General features: G+C 36.2%; 1 protein-coding gene across 1 annotated transcript in view; it reads left to right on the top strand.

The window, feature by feature from the left end:
• CFAP210 (cilia and flagella associated protein 210) overlaps positions 1-16,239 on the top strand; it is a 30,750-nt gene that overhangs the window by 5,061 nt on the left and 9,450 nt on the right. The window contains exons 2-6 of the mRNA XM_019458951.2: positions 492-718; positions 4,023-4,196; positions 4,304-4,497; positions 12,171-12,327; positions 15,875-16,014. Coding sequence (XP_019314496.2) covers positions 492-718; positions 4,023-4,196; positions 4,304-4,497; positions 12,171-12,327; positions 15,875-16,014 — 892 coding nt within the window. The remainder of the gene's footprint in view (positions 1-491; positions 719-4,022; positions 4,197-4,303; positions 4,498-12,170; positions 12,328-15,874; positions 16,015-16,239) is intronic.

Here is a 16,239-nt window from a genome sequence, read left to right on the forward strand (position 1 = left end):
TTTTAACTAGTGAGGCCCACCCTGAGACTGTATTCAGTTCTCCAAATTACATTGCCACTACTCAATTAGGAAGGGATTGAATAGAGTCAATCACAATGTCTACAACTCCAAAAGATTTTCTTCCAAATTATCCCCCAAATTATCCATTTATAGACTGCTGCTTGGTCATTTTTTTAAAAAAGGCTTTAATAACAACCTGTTGGGGTAGGTATTATTGATCTCAACTTTTAAAGATTTGATACTAAGGCTCCAAGAATTTAAATGACTTGCCTAAGTTTACAGAGTAAGGAAATGACCAAGCAAATACTCAAATCTGTCTTCTGATTTCAAGTTCTTCTATACTTTCCACTTAATCCCAGCTTTCCTTGAAATAATAAGAATAAAATTATTATTTAAAAGAATTTCCGGTATCATGACAATATAGAAATGTCTGAGAAAAAAATATTTAAACTCTTGAAAGTCTTTAATGTTTATTTTTTAAAATTTATTAGAAATAAAGAACTCTGAAGAAGATCAAGTCCTCTATCCACCTCTTCTACCTAGCAAGGTCGATCTCCGGCAGGTTACCATAATTCCACACAATGAGTGGAAAAGGATTCGAGATAGCCTTGACAGTTTGACAAGAGAAGCAGCATGCCTTCGTGCAGAAAGAAAGGCAAAGAAAGAAATGCATTTCCGATCCCAAGAAGTGGTAAAACATTGGACTAATGCATACGCAGTAAGTATTAATCACCCAGGAATACATATGTACTGACGACTCACTCTTGTTTCTTTGTACATTTTATACATATTTTTTATGTGTAAAATATTATAAAAAATGCTAGGCACCTGGGTGGCTCAGTCAGTTGAGTGTCCAACTTTGGCTCAGGTGATGATCTCGCAGTTCATGAGTTCAAGCCCTGCATCGAGCTCTCTGCTGTCAGGGCGGAGCCTGCTTGGGATCCTCTATCCCCACTTTCTCTCTGACCCTCCCCCACTCGTGCGTATGCACTTGCACTCTCTCTCTTTGTCTCCCTGTCTCAAAAATAAACATTTAAAAAAATCACAAAAATGCTTTGAAGCACATTTTCAACATCTTTATTTAGAAGTGACAAACAATAAAATAGACATATTTAAAGTTGTACAATTTGCTAAGTTTTGACGTATTTACACACCCCTGAAACCATCATTATAATTAAGATAATGAACATACTCATCACCAAAACAAGTTTCCCCATACTTGATTTACACCTTCTCACTCCTTCCTGCCCCTGTCTCCAGGCAGCTGATCTGCTTTCTTTCTTTTTTTCAAGATTTTATTTTTAAGTAATCTGTACCCAGCGTGGGTCTTGCACTCCAACCCTGAGATCAAGAGTTGCATGCTCCACCGACTGACCAGCCAGGTGCCCCTGCACTATTTTCTATTTTAAATTTTGCTCAGCATAATTTTTTGAAATCCTTTCAGAATTCTTTCATGTTGTTGTGTGTACCAATTGTTCATTTTTATTGCTGAGTAGTAGTATTCTATTATATGAATGGACCACAATTTATTTATCTATTCAATTGTCGATGGTTTGACATCAACCAGTTTTTGGCTATTATATTCCAGTTTTTGGCTATTATAAATAAAGCTGTATATGAACATTCATGTGTAAATCTATTTGTGGACATATACTTTCACTTCTCTTGGGTAAATATCTTGGTAGAATGGCTGAATAATATGATGGCTGCATATTTAAGTTTGTAAGAAATGTCCAAACTGTTTTTTTTTTATTTTTTTTTTAACGTTTATTTATTTTTGAGACAGAGAGAGACAGAGCATGAACAGGGGAGGGTCAGAGAGAGGGAGACACAGAATCTGAAACAGGTTCCAGGCTCTGAGCTGTCAGCACAGAGCCCGACGCGGGGCTCGAACTCCCTGACCGTGAGATCATGACCTGAGCCGAAGTCGGACGCTTAACCGACCGAGCCACCCAGGCGCCCCTCCAAACTGTTTTTGAAAGTAGTTATAATTTTACACTCCCGTAAGAAGTGTGTAAGTGTTCTATTTTCTCTACATTCTTGGCAACTTGCTGTGGTCTTTTTAATTATAGACATTCTAATAGGTGTGAAGTAGTATCTTACTATAGTTTTAATTTGAATTTCTCTAATTACAATGATGTTGAACATCTTTTTATGAACTTATTTTCATATTTTCTTTGGAGAAGTGTTTATTCAAATCTTTTGCCTGTGTTTAAACTGGGTTTGTTTTCTTATTATAATTTTGTTTAGGTAATTTTTAAAATATATTCTGAATACAAGTCCTTTATTAGATATTTGATTCAAAAATATTTTCTCCCAACTGTGGGAAGGGGCACAAAAAGCTTTTGGTACCTTGCTTTAGAAACAAGATTCATAATTTAGTCTCTTTTTTCTCGAAGAGGGAAGAATTAAATCACGACTGATATCACGTATTACATATATTACATTCTGAAAAAGGCAAATCTGTAGGGAAAGAAAACAGATCAGTGGTTGCCAGCAGGTGCAGACATGGGTAGTGGTTGCTATAACAGGGCGTGAGGGTATTTTTGGGGAGGACGATGGCACTGTTCTATAAGTGACGATGCATTTGTAAAACTGTATACTAAAAGAGGGTGTGTAAATTATACTCTAAAAACCTTGATTTTGAAGAAGTCTCTGGAGTGGAATATGCCATATAATACTTTACATCTCTACAGATGTTAAAGAATAAGAAGAAATATAGTAAATGTGGTAGAAATGTAGTAGTAAAAGCTGTTTTTTTTTTTTTTTTTTTGTAGGCACAGAGATTGATAAAATAATAGATCAGAAGAGAGAGCCTAGAAACAGTCACATGTTATATATGGGAACTTGACATGTGACAGAAATGTCATTCAAATCAGAAGGGAAAGGATTGGGAATTCAATAACTGATACTGAGATAATTGGCATATGAAAAAATGGGATTATATCCTTACCATATAGAATATACAAAAATGAATTTCAGCTGGATTAAAGACCTAAATGTGAAAAGTAAAACAGTAAAACTTTTGAAATAAATCATAGAATATCTTCAGGATTTTAGGGTAAATAAGGTTTCCTTAAGGTTATCAAAAGTATGACTCATAAAGAAGAAGAAAGACCTCATCTGACATGATGTATTGGATAGAAGTAATTATTTAAAGGAATAAAAATGTTATATATATATATATATATATATATATATAGTAAATATATATATATATATAGTAAATATATATATATATATATTTTTAGTAAATATAGAAAGAAACTTTGGAGGTACCTGGGTGGGTCCATTGGTTAAGTGTCCAACTCTTGGTTTTGGCTCAGGTCATGATCTTGAGGTTTCCTGAATTTGAGCCCTGTGTCAGGCTCTGCACTGACAGTGCGGAGCCTGCTTGGGATTCTCTTTCTCTCCGCCCCCCTCTCTACCCCTCCCTCACTGGCACTGTCTCTGTCTCTCTCAAAATAAACTTAAAAAAAAAAAAGAAACTTTGGAAGCAAACTAAGAAACCAATAGTGATTGTCTTAGAGATTGCTGATGGAAGTTAGGATTGGAGGGAGAGCTTCACTGTATACCTTTGTAATATTTGGGGGTTTGGGGACACCTGGATGGCTCAGTCAGTTAAGCGTCTGACTCTTGGTTTTGATCTTGCGATTTTGCAGGTTTGAGTCCTGCACTGGGCTCTGTGCTAAGAATGTGGAGTCTGCTTGGGATTCTCTTTCTCCCTCTCTCTCTGCCCCTCACCAACTCCCACTGTCTCTGCCTCTCTCAAAATAAATAAATGAACTTTAAAAAATTTTTTACAAAAATGTTTTGGTGTTTTGAACCATGTAAACGTGTTAGCTACCGAAAAGCTTAATTAAAATATTAGCTTCTAAGTGTAACATATTTTTTTATTAATGATATATGCAAATGTAACAAAGACTCATAATGAAAGACTCATATTTCATTATATGCAATGTGAAATTTTGTAAAATTAAATTGAAAAATGAAGACAGAAGACTGTTTTTTTCTTATTACAGGGGATGAAAGAACAGAAACTTGAAGCCAAAAAGAAGCGTGATGAAGAAATAGAGGCAGAAAGACAAAATCTTGATGTGGAGGAAGCAATATACAAACAAGGAGAAAGGAAAAAGGCTATTGAATATGCAAAGCAATATCAATTTTACCAGACAGAAAGAGTGAAAAAGTTTCATGTACTACTTGGGTTTTCTTGCATTTCTCTATATATTTAACATATCTCTTTACATAAATAATTAGACTTTATTTCCTTAAAATGCCACAATTTTTTTTTTTTTTGTAGTCAGGACTTCTTCTTAGTAGAGTTATGAAAGAACGTGATGCACAGATTGAATCCCAAAAGAATAAAATAAAATCAGATAAAAAATGGGAAGAACAATTAAAACTCAACATTGAAAAAGCTTTTAAAGAAGAACAAGAAAAAGCAGAAAAACGACGCAGAGATAGAGTGGCTCTTGCCAATGATCATTTAAAACAGTATGTATATAGAAATTACCTTTTTTGTATCTTATTTTTCTCATAAAAACTTTTTTTTCTGATTATAAAAGTATAATGCTGTAATACTTAGTAAGTAGAAAAACTACAAAGAAAGTTAAAAAATCACTATTACTCTCTTACCCAGAGATAATATGTTACTATTGTCACAATGATGCTGCATAACAAACAACCACACAATCTAGTGGCATTCAACAGTAAACATTTCTTTCTCACGCATCCATAGGTTGGTTGAGCTTGGCTGCACAGCTTTTCTTCAAACTACAGGACTGTCTGGGCTTGCTTGTTGCTATGACTATAGCTCTGATCTGTTCCATGTGTATTCATTTTTGAGGTACAGGGAAACTTTTCTCATGGTATTGACAGGGATGTAAAGGAATGAGCCCGAGCTTGCAAGTACATGGCTAAACTCAAAGGCAAAAGTCAAGGAAATACACTTAGTCTCCTGTAAGTCTAAAGCAAATCACATGGCCAAGCCAAACAACCATGGAACAGAGAAATAGACTCCTATGGAAGTGGGAAGTGAGAGAGTGAATCTTTTTGAGCGGTAATCTAATCTACCACAATAATCTGTTATCGTTTTGGTATATTGGTATATAGCCATACAGACATTTTTTGGTGGTAGTGGTAGAGGGAGTCAGATTCATTTAACTATAATTTACATTTACTAATAAAATTCACCTTTTAGAAAGCAGATAGCTGTATAACCAACCCTAAATCAAGATACAGAATACTTCCATCATCCCAAAAGTTCCCTAATGCCCCTTTGAACTAAGTTCTTTTCCTTGCCCTCAGCCCCTGACAATCATTGAGTGACTGATACAGACTTTTTTTTCTGAGAATATATACTCTTATTTTATAAAATGAAATTGGATCAACAGTATCATTGTATATTTTTTCAGTTACCAGTATCATGAGCTCTTGCTATGTCAGTAAATAGAAATCAAACCTGAACTTTTTTTTTTTTTATGTTTATTTTGAGAGAGAGCATGCATGTGTGCATGACAGAGGGGGGACGGAGAGACAGGGAGAGAGAATCCTAAGCAGGCTTCATAACTGTCAGCACAGAGCCCAATGCAGGGCTCAGTCTCATTTACCGTGAGATCATGACCTGAGCCAAAATCAAGAGTCGGACACTTACCCGACTGAGCCACCCAGGTGCCCCAAACCTGAACTTTTTAAAGAAGTAGCTACTATATATATATATATATATATATATATATATATATATATATATATATATATCAGGAGAGGGGATTGTATTTGTGCATAATTTTATTTACTTTTCTAAATACTTGATACATGCAAATAGGAAAAGGCACGAAGGGGATTCAGTGAATAGTCTGTTCCTTGTCTATCAGCCACCTTGTTTCGCCGGTGTAAGGCTTACCAGTTTCTTTATAGTTTAAATGTGCATAAATATATCAAAAAATTTAAACAATATTCTACTTCTAAAGAAAAAATAATTTTTGTATTTAACCATATCATTAATATATGATCAAACACAATGAAAATTAAAATCACTAGAAACTCTGTAATCCAGAGTAGGTACTGTTAACATTTGGGCATATATTTGCTACTCTTCAAAGTTATTTTTTTTAATTTTGCAAATAAGAAATGAATATATACCTGTTTAAAATTCAAAAGAGCAAAATTTGGAGTAAAATTAAAAAGCCTATCTTCATATACACCCTATTCAATGTCTCTTTAAGCCCCATTTGCCTCTTCACAAATAGCCATTATTTAAAGTTTTGTGACTATCCCTTCAGAATGTTTTATTATAGTTACTAATATTTATATGCATGACATATTTAAGTATGTTTATATATTTTTTACCATGGATATTATACACTGTATTTTTCTGTGTCTTCATTTTTTCACTCAACAATATACCTTGAATATCTTTTTTGCCATAATATAAGGATCTGTCACATCTTTTCAAATAATCATATTGTACACAAAGAATGTACCATTATTTATTTAACTATATTGTTATCAGGGAAATTTGGATTTCCCCTCCTCCATTTCTAACAATGCTATGGTAAATAAACATCCCTGACCATATTTATTTTGTAATGTTTGTGCAAAGATGTATTTATGTAGGATAGATTTCTTGAACTGAGCTTGGATTTTACATGTGGGGAGATACTGCCAAATTGCCCTCTGAAAAGGATTTTAAGTGTGTAATCATCAATGATATCTGATACCCTTTTCTTTATGTTATAATCAATTCTGGACAGTACTTTTTAACGAATTTAATGGACCAAATAATAGTATCTTTTAATTTATATTTGTTTTTATTTCTAGTGAGGCAGGTTATTGTTTCATGTGTAAATATTCATCTGTTTTCGTTTTTGTTACCATAAATTGTTTACTCCATTGTTCTCTCGTGTAGGTTCATATTTAGAATATACTTACTTTGATGTGATCTGTCTCTTTTTGTTATTATGGTTTTGGGTTTTGTGTGTGTGTGTGTGTGTGTGTATACGTAAATATACATGTATACATATATGTACATATATATGTATGTATATGCATGTATATATATACATATATATATTCTTATAGGCCTATATATATTTATTTCTTATAGTCTGAGTGACATAGATATCAATTCTCAGGATATATGTGTTGCCAAAGTGTGTATTCTTCAGTTCTTTGAGCCCCTAGTAAAAAGAGAAGGGAAAGCTTTGGACTTATTGTAATGTTTTTCTTTGTCAGTGTAGAGATCCAAGGGTTTATGCAAGTTAGAGACAGAGCCATTGGCAGAAGGAGGCAAATATTTGATCAGTGAGTCACCTTTGAAAAATATCTCTTATGTTGGCTGTTGCAGGTAGCAGACTGATCTCCAGGAATCTACCTGGCAAGTACTAACACTTCACAGGCCATCCACCTATAGCCTTTGCATGTAGACTGTGTTGAGGCCACAGGATCTCCTTTCCATGTGGTCTTTGGCAATAGATTAGAAGTTCCAGCAGGTTTGATGCTTGTTTGGGTTGTTTCTTTGGTTTATCTTCAGTGCAGTCTAGGAGATGTTGACCAGGTTCTGAGGTCAGCATAAATTCCTTTCGTGGTACACTCTGTCTTTGTGGATGATGGCCAAGTATTACTTATCCTCATTGCATTCTCAAGTGCCCTGTTTTTTTGTTGAAATCTCTTGGAAACTCAAGCATATAGCTAAGACTTGGCTTTATTCAGTTTCTTGTAGTGGTGTAGAATTTCTTCTGTTCTGCTGATTGCTTTGTGGGGAGTTAGGAGGGAAAGATATATGACACGTGGGCTTGGGTTCCCAATTTGGTTCCAGAAGTCTTATGTCTTAAATTTATTAAGAAACATTCAATTCTGTAATTGAAAACAACAAAGGAAAATGCAAATCTATTTATTATAAATGGTTTTTTAAGTATACGAATTCACAAAATTATCACCAGTGATATTCTGTTGAATGTTGATTCATGTATCAGTTTTATACAACTCAGAATGCATGGCACTTAAAATACTGTTAAGAATGGTAATCAGCCCATAAAAAGCCTCTTTAAGCTAACAATAGAACTGGAATACTAACACTGGTATTGATCTGAGTGGATACAGAGGACCATGTGGTAGAAAAAGAGAAAAGAAGGAAAGTTTTCTTCCTGCTTTCTTGAATGATAAGAGTCTATTCAGGGGAAAATTGTTTTTAAGATAGGCTACTCATTTATTAGTAAATTCATTTATCCAGTCATCCATTCATTTTTATAAACATTTTTCGGACAATCTCCACTTGCCAGCCACTATTCTAGTAACTGAGATTGTGAAGATGAATGCAATTGTCTTTTTTCTTAAAAAGTTCACAATCTGGGGAGGAGGTATAAACATGGAACAAATAATTATGGCATGATAGTAGATATCTTGATGAATATATGTATAGGATGTGTGGAAGCATATAAAATGGACATCTCAGTTCATACTGAATTATGAAAACTGAGTAGGAATAAGTCATGCAAATAGGAAATGGAGAAGAATTTTAAGGAGAGGAAATAACATGGGTGAAGGGCCAGAAGTTAGTTAGAGTATGGTGTATTTGGGTAACTACAAGTAGTCAAGATGACTATAGTAAGAGGGCAAAGAGGGCAATGTTAAAGATGAGATTGGAAAGAGGCAAGAGCCAGGTCATGGTGTGCCTTGTAGGCCAAAATTTGTAATGACTTTCCACTTTGAACAAAGACCATATTTTAACACACCCAAAAAAAGGAAATTGGAGGATATCAAGAGGCAAGACTCTTTTGAATGCCCTATCAATTGTATTACCAAGTCCTATTCAGGTATTACCTGGTGGTGGTTTAAAATATGTACACACATTCTTTGATACTCCTCTCTTCAGAGGATGGAGTCTAACTCCTTCCTGACTCGAGTGCAGGCTATACAGAGTAACTCATTTCCATTGAAGAGAATGAGTAGAAATGATGATGTGTGACATTCTGAGAGAGATTAGCATATAAAAGGCATTGTGGCTTCCTCCTTCCTATCTTGGATCACTCATTCCTGAGGATGCCGTGATGTAAGGACACTCAAGCAGCTCTATGGAGAGGTCTGTGTAGCAAGGAGCTGAGGCCTCATGTCAAGAGATATGTAAAAATGGGTTCTCCAGCCTGAGTCAAGCCTTTAAATGACTATTGCTCCAACTAACATCTTGACTGCAACCTCTGGAGAACTACCTAGCTAAGCCACTCCCAGATTCCTGAATCTCAGAAATGGTATGAGATAGTAAACATTTATTGTTTTAGTCTACTAAGTTTGGGGGTAATTACTTAGTAATGGTTAACCAAAACACACTGTACAGCTGCTGCCCTGTGCCTGAAAGTGAGATTTTTCACACATTTTTAGAGCAATCTCTAGGCTGTAAACCTAGTCATTCTATTCCATTTTTGGGCTTTGAGCAGTGTAAGAATCTGCCTGTGGCTCACAGCCCAGTGGGCATAATGAGGATGGGGCAAATGAGGGACTCTAGTGACACCAAAATCCCCAGATGGAGGGATTTTGACCAAGAACCTTAAACATAATTATTGAAAAGAAATTTAACAGTATCTGTAGATACTGCATATAATTCTATTTCCTTCTAGGTAAGCCTTTCTCTAGGAAGGGGCCCGTAGAACTTACTTAAGAACAACTCAGTTCCTATTAATCTCATCAACTTCCCAGAAGAAGGGAAAATCATTACAGGATAGTTTGCTTGACTTTCCCCTGGATAAGATCATCTAGGGAAAAAGCAAAAAGAAAGGAGGGCTTAAGTGATCACATCCTACTGATTAAAATTCCTATGGATTAAAACACACCCTAAATCTAAGAACTTACAAATTTATAACTCCAGTCCAGACCACTCCTTTGGGTCCCAGCTTCACATACAACTGCCTTTTAAGACATCCTCCATTTTGATGTCTCATAGATATCTCAAATTTAAAATGTCTAGCAGGAAAGTATTTATTCACCACCCCCACAGTGGACATTCTAGTGACACCCTTATCTAACCCTCAGTTGTCCAAATGAGAAACCTAGAAATACACCTTGATTCTTCATGTTCCTTTATTTCCCACATCAAATCTATCAGCAATTCATGTTGAAATTTTTCTCCAAAATGAATCTTAAAGTTACTGCTGTCATCTTAGTCCTCATGTCCCATGAATTATTGTGTCAACCTCTTAACTGGCCTACTATTCTCTCTTCCTAACCCCTTCTTTCATCATCCAGAGAGATTTTATTAAAAATTGATCATATTGTGGCAGCTGGGGCTCAGTTGGTTAAGTGTCCAACTCTTGATTTTAACTCAGGTCATGATCTCACAGTTTGTGAGTTTGAGTCCCACATCTGGCTCTGTGCTGGCAGCATGGAGCCTGCTTGGGATTCTTTCTTCTTCTCTCTTGGCTCCCCGACCCTCTCAAAATAAATAAACTTTAAAAAAAATGATCATATTGTTCTCCTACCTAAAACTTTTCAATAGCTTTCCATTCATTTAAAATAAAATGGAGGGATGCCTCAGTGGCTCAGTAGGTTAAGCATCAGACTTCAGCTCAGGTCATGATCTCACAGGTGGTGAGCTCCTGCTTTCGGGTAAGCTCAAGTCCCCCTTTTGGGTGAGCTCTAGCTCCACTCCGGGATCCACACTCTCCATCCCTTCCTGCATCTGGTGGGATTCTCTCTCTCCCCTCTCTCTGCGCCTCGTTCACTCATGCTCTCTCTCAAAAATATAAACAAACAAATAAAATGGAAACTTGACCATCTCCTGCTAAGCCTCGTGTGATGTAGCTGCATCTTCTAAACCTCCTTTCCTACCACTCCGTCCCCTTAGTTACTGTGTTTCTGTCATACTGATCTTCCAGGCCTTGAGCACCTGTCAAACTTTTGCTTGCCTCAGGGCCTTCCCACATATTTTTCCTTCTGTATGGAATTTTGTTCCACCATTCTTCACCTGTAGACTTCTCACCAGCTCAAAGAATCTTCTTTGCTTCTAAGAATTCTAACGAACTAAACAATAAAACATTTTTGAAAATTAATATTTTTAGGGCAATCGTAAACCTGGTTTAGCTGTAGACAACAATGACTTTTTTCTTAGCTCCTCCTCAGGAAAATGATTGTGGCTCCAAAGCTGCTTACTCTGTACAGATGAATCAACTGGGAATCTCCTGTCCTCCATTGGCTTAATAATACCAAAGTGAACTTACCATCTTATTTAACTGTGTAGTCCTCCGCGGCACGGGGAACAGAATTTTCCCTTCTGAAGATGAGTGATAAGATTCCAAGAAAATATTCTTTTGGATCAGGTGCATTTGAAAGGTTTACTCCTCAATATTTTTGTCTAAGTGTATTATTGATCTTCCCTGTGCCTACCTTTCAGGAAGAAAAAAAAAAAATAGAGACAGCAGATAAAGAATGGTGGTAGAGTAGCCTGCACACTTGATTGACTGACAAGAATGCATGAGCAAGTAGACTAGACATCTTAGGCTGAACAGCCTTGTCAGTATGCAGAGGATTAATTGCCAGATGGGGGCACTCAGAGTCTGCAATAAAGTACTGATTGTGGTAGGGCTGGGAAGGTGGGTTAAAGAGGTAGAGCTAGAGCTAAATCTCACAGATCACAGCCTCGCAGTAAGGAAGCTGTTCCAGGATCTCTGCAGAACTCACACATAAGCCCTGTGTGGCTTACCACTCAGAAGGCACTATAGCTAGTGGATGTGGACTAGAGAAAGAATGATCAGCAAAGTGGCTAGTTGGGTAAGGAAACCCATTTCCTGAGAGGCTAGACCCATAGGTTAGGTACCATTGTCTAGTGCTGACTAGTGAGAAACACTAGGGATTAAGGACTTTTCTGTAACATAATGTCACTATTCCACTATAGTGTCATTCAATTAACTGGTTCTTTCTAAAGGAACATTTGAATCTATGTAGGACTTAATTTTGGTCAGCAATGAAACAGATTTCAGAGAAAGGAAAATATTGGCAATCTTAGCAAGATTGGATTTGGCTTTCATCACTGCTCTTTATATATTCCCTTCTTGTCCTCAAAGAAATTCACTAGTTTCCCCACAGCTTCACATCATCCCAGGGTAGAATCTCACTCATGTATTCAAAATATAACCTATTTTTCTGCTTTGCTGTCAATTATAGTTATTCTTTTGCTTTAGAATAAAGGAACATGAAGAAGAAGAAGAAAGAAGGAGAAAACATGAAGAAAAGGATGCAGAGGAAATAAGGCGACAGAATTCATTACATGAAATAGAAATGAGGAAAAAACTAGAAAAGAGAAAAGAAGAGATAAATGAAAGCAGAAGGCTGTTTTTTGTAAGTTGAAAATATATATCTCTTCAAAAAAATGTATAATGTCCAATGCCTAACTTTTAACGTATTTTTTATAAATAATAGGGTTGAAAACAAGTTGCTATTGAATTGGGTTTTTAAGTATATTTTTGGGGCGGCTACATTTGCTATGAAATTATGTGGATGTGCTCTCATGAATGAACAAGAAAGAGAAAAGAGAATGAGACTTTCTTTCAAGTGAATGCATTTTCTCATCCTCCAAATGAGAGTTGTGAGGAATGAGTGGAGCGGTATGTGTCTGGTGTCTGCGGCACTGCTAAGAATTAGTGCTTGATAAATGTAATAGTTATTTTGTTCCTATTGCAACTCACTTTATTTTGTAATTTTTTACATTCTTTTCTTTAAAATTAGTTTTTATTCTTACTACATTCACAGAATTAAAACATCAAACACTACCAAAAGGCTTAAAAGAAGAGTAGCCGTTCTTTGCTTTACCCCTTCTGCTTCTTGTTAATAACCACTTCCAGGTTCTTTTAGCTGTTTGTTCTGATATGAAATTATATTCCAAATAATCTGTATATTTTAGTAATGGAATACTACTCAGTAATCAAAAAGAAAGAAATCTTGCCATTTGCAACAGCGTGGATGTAACTGGAGGGTATTATGCTAAGCAAAATAAGTCAGTTGGGGAAAGACAAATATCACGATTTCAGTCACATGTGGAATTTGAGAAACGTAACAGATGATCTTTGGGGAAGGGAAGGAAAAATAAGATAAAAACAGAGAGGGAGGCAAACCATAAGAGACTCTTAAATACAGAGAACAAACTGAGGGTTGATGGGGGTGGGGGATGAGGGGGGTGGGAGAGGTGGATGATGGGCATTAAGGAGGGCACTTGTTGGGATGAGCACTGGGTGTCCTATATAAGTGATGAATCCCTGGGTTCTACCCCTGAAGCCAAGACTACACTGTATTTTAACCAACGTGAGAATAAAAAATAATAATCTGTGTATTTTAAAAATATATACCAAGTTCTTTTTTTTTTTTTTTTTTTTAATGTTGATTTATTATTGAGAGACAGAGAGAGACAGGGAAGGGGCAGAGAGAGAGGGAGACACAGAGTCTGAAGCAGGCTCCAGGCTCTGAGCCATCAGCACAGAGCCTGATGCGGGGCTTGAACCCACGAACCATGAGATCACGACCTGAGCCGAAGTCGGACGACTAACCAACTGAGCCACCCAGGCGCCCCCCCCCCCTTTTTTAAAAATATATATCAACTTCTAAAGATATAGATCTTGGGGTGCCTGTGTGGCTCAGTCGGTTGAGTGTCTGACTTCGTCTCGGGTCATGATCTCCCGGTTCATGAGTTCAAGCCCTGCGTCGGGCTCTGTGCTGACAGTTCAGAGCCTGGAGCCTGCTTCGGATTCTTTGTCTCCTTCTCTCTCTGCCCCTTCCCCGCTCATGCTCTGTCTCTCTCTGTCTCTCAAAAATGAATAATGGCTAAAAAAAAAATTAAAGAAAAAGATATAGATCTTGATTTATCAATTTTAGACATTTTCTGTCTCTCTGCCCTGGTAGTTAAGGACTGAGTTCTTTTCTAACACTGTTCTCTTCCCATTCTCTCCTTCCTCTAAAATATTTGTGTTACGGGGCGCCTGGGTGGCTCAGTCGGTTAAGCGGCCGACTTTGGCTCAGGTCACGATCTCATGGTCTGTGAGTTCGAGCCCCGTGTCGGGCTCTGTGCTGACAGCTCAGAGCCTGGAGCCTGTGTCTCCCTCTCTCTGACCCTCCCCCGTTCATGCTCTGTCTCTCTGTCTCAAAAATAAATAAATGTTAAAAAAAAAATTAAAAAAAAATAATTGTGTTACAATTAATAGCTAAATCATTATCATTATTATATAAATATTGTTCTCTGAAGAGCCAAACAGTATATACTATGATTATATTTCTTTGCTTGCATAAATGTTTTTCTGTGATTAAAATAATTGTGTATTTATTTGCTTTGATGGCTGTACACCATGTTTTTTCCCACATGTTCCATAAGTTCCGTCAAATGTATATTGATGTTAGTTTTCAAATAGTCATCTAAATAATATCAAATTATCTACATTATTGTTTTTGTTTTTTTTTTAGAGCTCCCCCATCCAGAGTTCTCCATCCTTCTCCTTCTGGGCTGCTTGCCCTCTAGGCCTCCTGCCCAGAAGTCATTCTGGCACTTCCTTGGGTTACTTTCTTGGGCTGAGGCTCCCATATCCTGAATCACATGCCTTCCTCTTTCTTGGTTTACTTCTCCATCTTGCTGAAATATATCTTCAAGTAACCTCCTAACAAAGGGTATACAGGTCAATTTAAAAAATTCTTATCTGAAAAGGTTATCATTTAAAATCACATTTGCTTTATAGTTTGACTAGATATAGAATTCTGGTTCAGAATTCAGAATTTTATATTCATAGTTTCATAATCATCTGGCTTCCAGTATTGCTATTGAGAAGTATGATGTCATTTAGAGTCTTCAGCCTATTTATGTGATCCGTTGTGTTTTACTTTTTTCTCTCTCTCTTTCTGAAAGATTTCTGGGTCTTTATGTCTGCAGCTCTAAAATTTCACAGTAACATACTTTGGTACAGTTCTTTTTCACTAGTTTCACAGTGATTGAGTCTGGCAGGGGAATTAGGAATACAGGCAAATAGACAGTGGATGGGGGAGGAAGAACACTTTACACTTGTATCTTGGGGTTTGTTTTGCTTTTTGGTTGTTATTTTAGAGAGAGTACGAGTGGGGGAGAGGGCCAGAGGGAGGGAGAGAGAGAGAGAGAGAGAGAGAGAGAGAATCTTAAGCCAGCTCCTCGCTCAGCACGGAGGTCCACATGGGGCTTGATTCCACGACCCTGGATCATGACCTGAGCCGAAATCAAGAGTTGGTCACTCAACCGACTGAGTCACCCAGGTGCCCCTGCATTGTGTATCTTTTAAATATTTTTATTTTGTGTACCATATGATTGTATTAACTATTTAAACATTAAATGAAAATTGTATATATTTAATGTATTTTTTCTGATTATAAAATTATTTTTAATTACATATTTTAAGGAAATATTTGAAAGGAAATACAGAAAAGCATTAAGATGAAAAGTAACCTATATAATCTCATACCACAGAGATAACTATTAACATTCGATTCATTTCTTCCAGTTATATATACGTTACAAACTTACATCTGTATATGTGTATAAAACTGAAATTGCTATGTAGTATTTTATATTCTCCTTTCCCCCCACTTGCCCATTATATTGTTTGTATCTTCCCATGTCATTGAGAGTGTAATTTACTTACCCATTTCTTCATTATTAAAGATTGAGATTGTTTACAATTTTTCACTCTTATAAGTAACTTTGAGATAAAGCACATGGTACATAAAACTTAATGCACATCTCTGATTATTTCTTTGGGATAAGTTCCTGAGAGAGAAATAACTGAGTCAGAAACTGTGGCCATTTGACAAGTTTTTGTTAGATATTCATATGTTGAAACATATTTCTGTGATAGGATAATACACAATTTTTTCCCTCAAGGAACATGTGAATGATAAAAATATCATCAAGGCTGTGGAACGGCAGCAGCAAGAGGAGGAGGATGAAAAGATCAGAAAATTTATCAAAGCAAAAAAGCGTCTTATGCAAATAGGGAAAGAAAAAGAAGCTGAAACACACAGGTAAGCTTTTAAAAATAACTTATGTAATTAAGTAGTATCTGAAATTATTATAAATCAGAAGTTGGAATATGAGAGTAATTTTTAAGAATAAGTCTTATTATTTTATATATGACTAGGGCATTCAGTGACATGATGATATCAATTGCAGCATGTGAGTTAGGGTTCCCTTGGAATATCAAGGAAATCAATCTGGTAGATGGTTGGAAATAGTGGAAATCTCTGCTG

The sequence above is a fragment of the Panthera pardus genome, unplaced genomic scaffold (assembly GCF_024362965.1).
Source record: "Panthera pardus isolate Hobbes unplaced genomic scaffold, ASM2436296v1 HiC_scaffold_10, whole genome shotgun sequence".
Lineage (NCBI taxonomy): Eukaryota > Metazoa > Chordata > Mammalia > Carnivora > Felidae > Panthera > Panthera pardus.